The sequence below is a fragment of the Triticum aestivum genome, chromosome 6A (assembly GCF_018294505.1).
Source record: "Triticum aestivum cultivar Chinese Spring chromosome 6A, IWGSC CS RefSeq v2.1, whole genome shotgun sequence".
In the NCBI taxonomy this organism is placed as follows: domain Eukaryota; kingdom Viridiplantae; phylum Streptophyta; class Magnoliopsida; order Poales; family Poaceae; genus Triticum; species Triticum aestivum.
The window spans coordinates 555,103,157-555,104,305 of record NC_057809.1 but is presented as its reverse complement, the minus strand read 5'-3'; the positions used below and the strand labels follow the sequence as shown (position 1 = coordinate 555,104,305).

Genomic DNA, 1,149 nt, shown 5'->3' with positions numbered 1-1,149 from the left:
TTCAACACAATTCTAACAGTCACCACAAACACCTCGTAGTCGATGAGAACGTTTCCTTCCACTGAGCGCGCATCGCCGGAAATCCTAAAATAAATTCAGAATAATACAAGCACCATGACTTAAACTCTTGCGTGCTGAGGTCTATTTGTGTGAATACGGTGCATGAGGTGGGTCTAGAATTTGTGTAATCGTATAGCTAGAATATCGAAAAATAACTTTGTCATACACCAAATCAAACCTTAACACAAGTCATGTTAATTTTTTGAATTATGTACAGATCATGGATCTAATCAACTGTAAAGGTTCGCTGTCCAGAGTCAAAGGACCGAAACCAAAACCAAGAAATGGTCACGCACAAGAGACAGAACTAGCTAGATTTGACGAAACAACTTAGAATATAATCCACTTCGTGGCATCGGCGCTGCTCGCGTCGGCGGCCTTCGTCGTCCTGGAATGCACGAGCGAGCACCCATCGACGGCCTTCTTGCCCCCGGTCGCCGCGCGCAGCAGCTTCGCCCAGAAGCCTGTCGCCGGCCTCTCCCTCCTCCTTCTCATCACCAGCACCACCTCGTCGCCGTCCACGGCCACCACCCGCTCGTGGCGCATCAGCAGCGACGGCCTCGCGGCGCGCTTGATCTCCCGGTGGAACCCGGGGCTCGCGGACCCCGACGACGCGCCGGTGGACGCCTCCGTGGACGACGCCTCCGAGTCCGAGTCCGAGTCCGAGCAGCAGGAGGAGGCCGCCTCCCGCGCGAGGACGGACGGCAGCGTCGCCGAGGGCGAGAGGCGGGACAGGCGCTCCCGCAGGCAGAGCGGGCACACCCCCGGCTCCCCCTGCCGCCGGTGCCGCCTGCACCGCGCGCCGTCGGCCTTGCTCAGCTTCTTGCCCATCACCCTCTGTGCCGCGCCAATAGGATGCTCAGGTGGAGAAGTAGTTGTCGTCGTTGCTTGTGCGTCTGGGCGTGTGGCGGTCTGAGCAGGGCTATATACGTGGGTCGCGCGGGGAGTTTCGTGGATGCTGCGCGGGAACCGTGGTGGAGTTGCGATGCGATCGGGACGGGAATGGGCTGGCTGGCTGGCTGGCCATGGCGTACGGACGGACGGAGCTTGGCTGGGTCCGGGCTGGCGGCGCGTGCGCGAGGGAGGGCC

The 1,149-nt window shown here is 59.9% G+C and overlaps 1 protein-coding gene across 1 annotated transcript; it reads right to left on the bottom strand.

The window, feature by feature from the left end:
- Positions 1-234: 234 nt before the first annotated feature.
- LOC123131007 (uncharacterized) lies at positions 235-945 on the bottom strand. Its single transcript, XM_044550784.1, has one exon. The coding sequence runs from the start codon at positions 889-891 to the stop codon at positions 391-393; it is 501 nt and encodes a 166-aa protein (XP_044406719.1). The 5' UTR covers positions 892-945; the 3' UTR covers positions 235-390.
- Between the last annotated feature and the right edge of the window lie 204 nt (positions 946-1,149).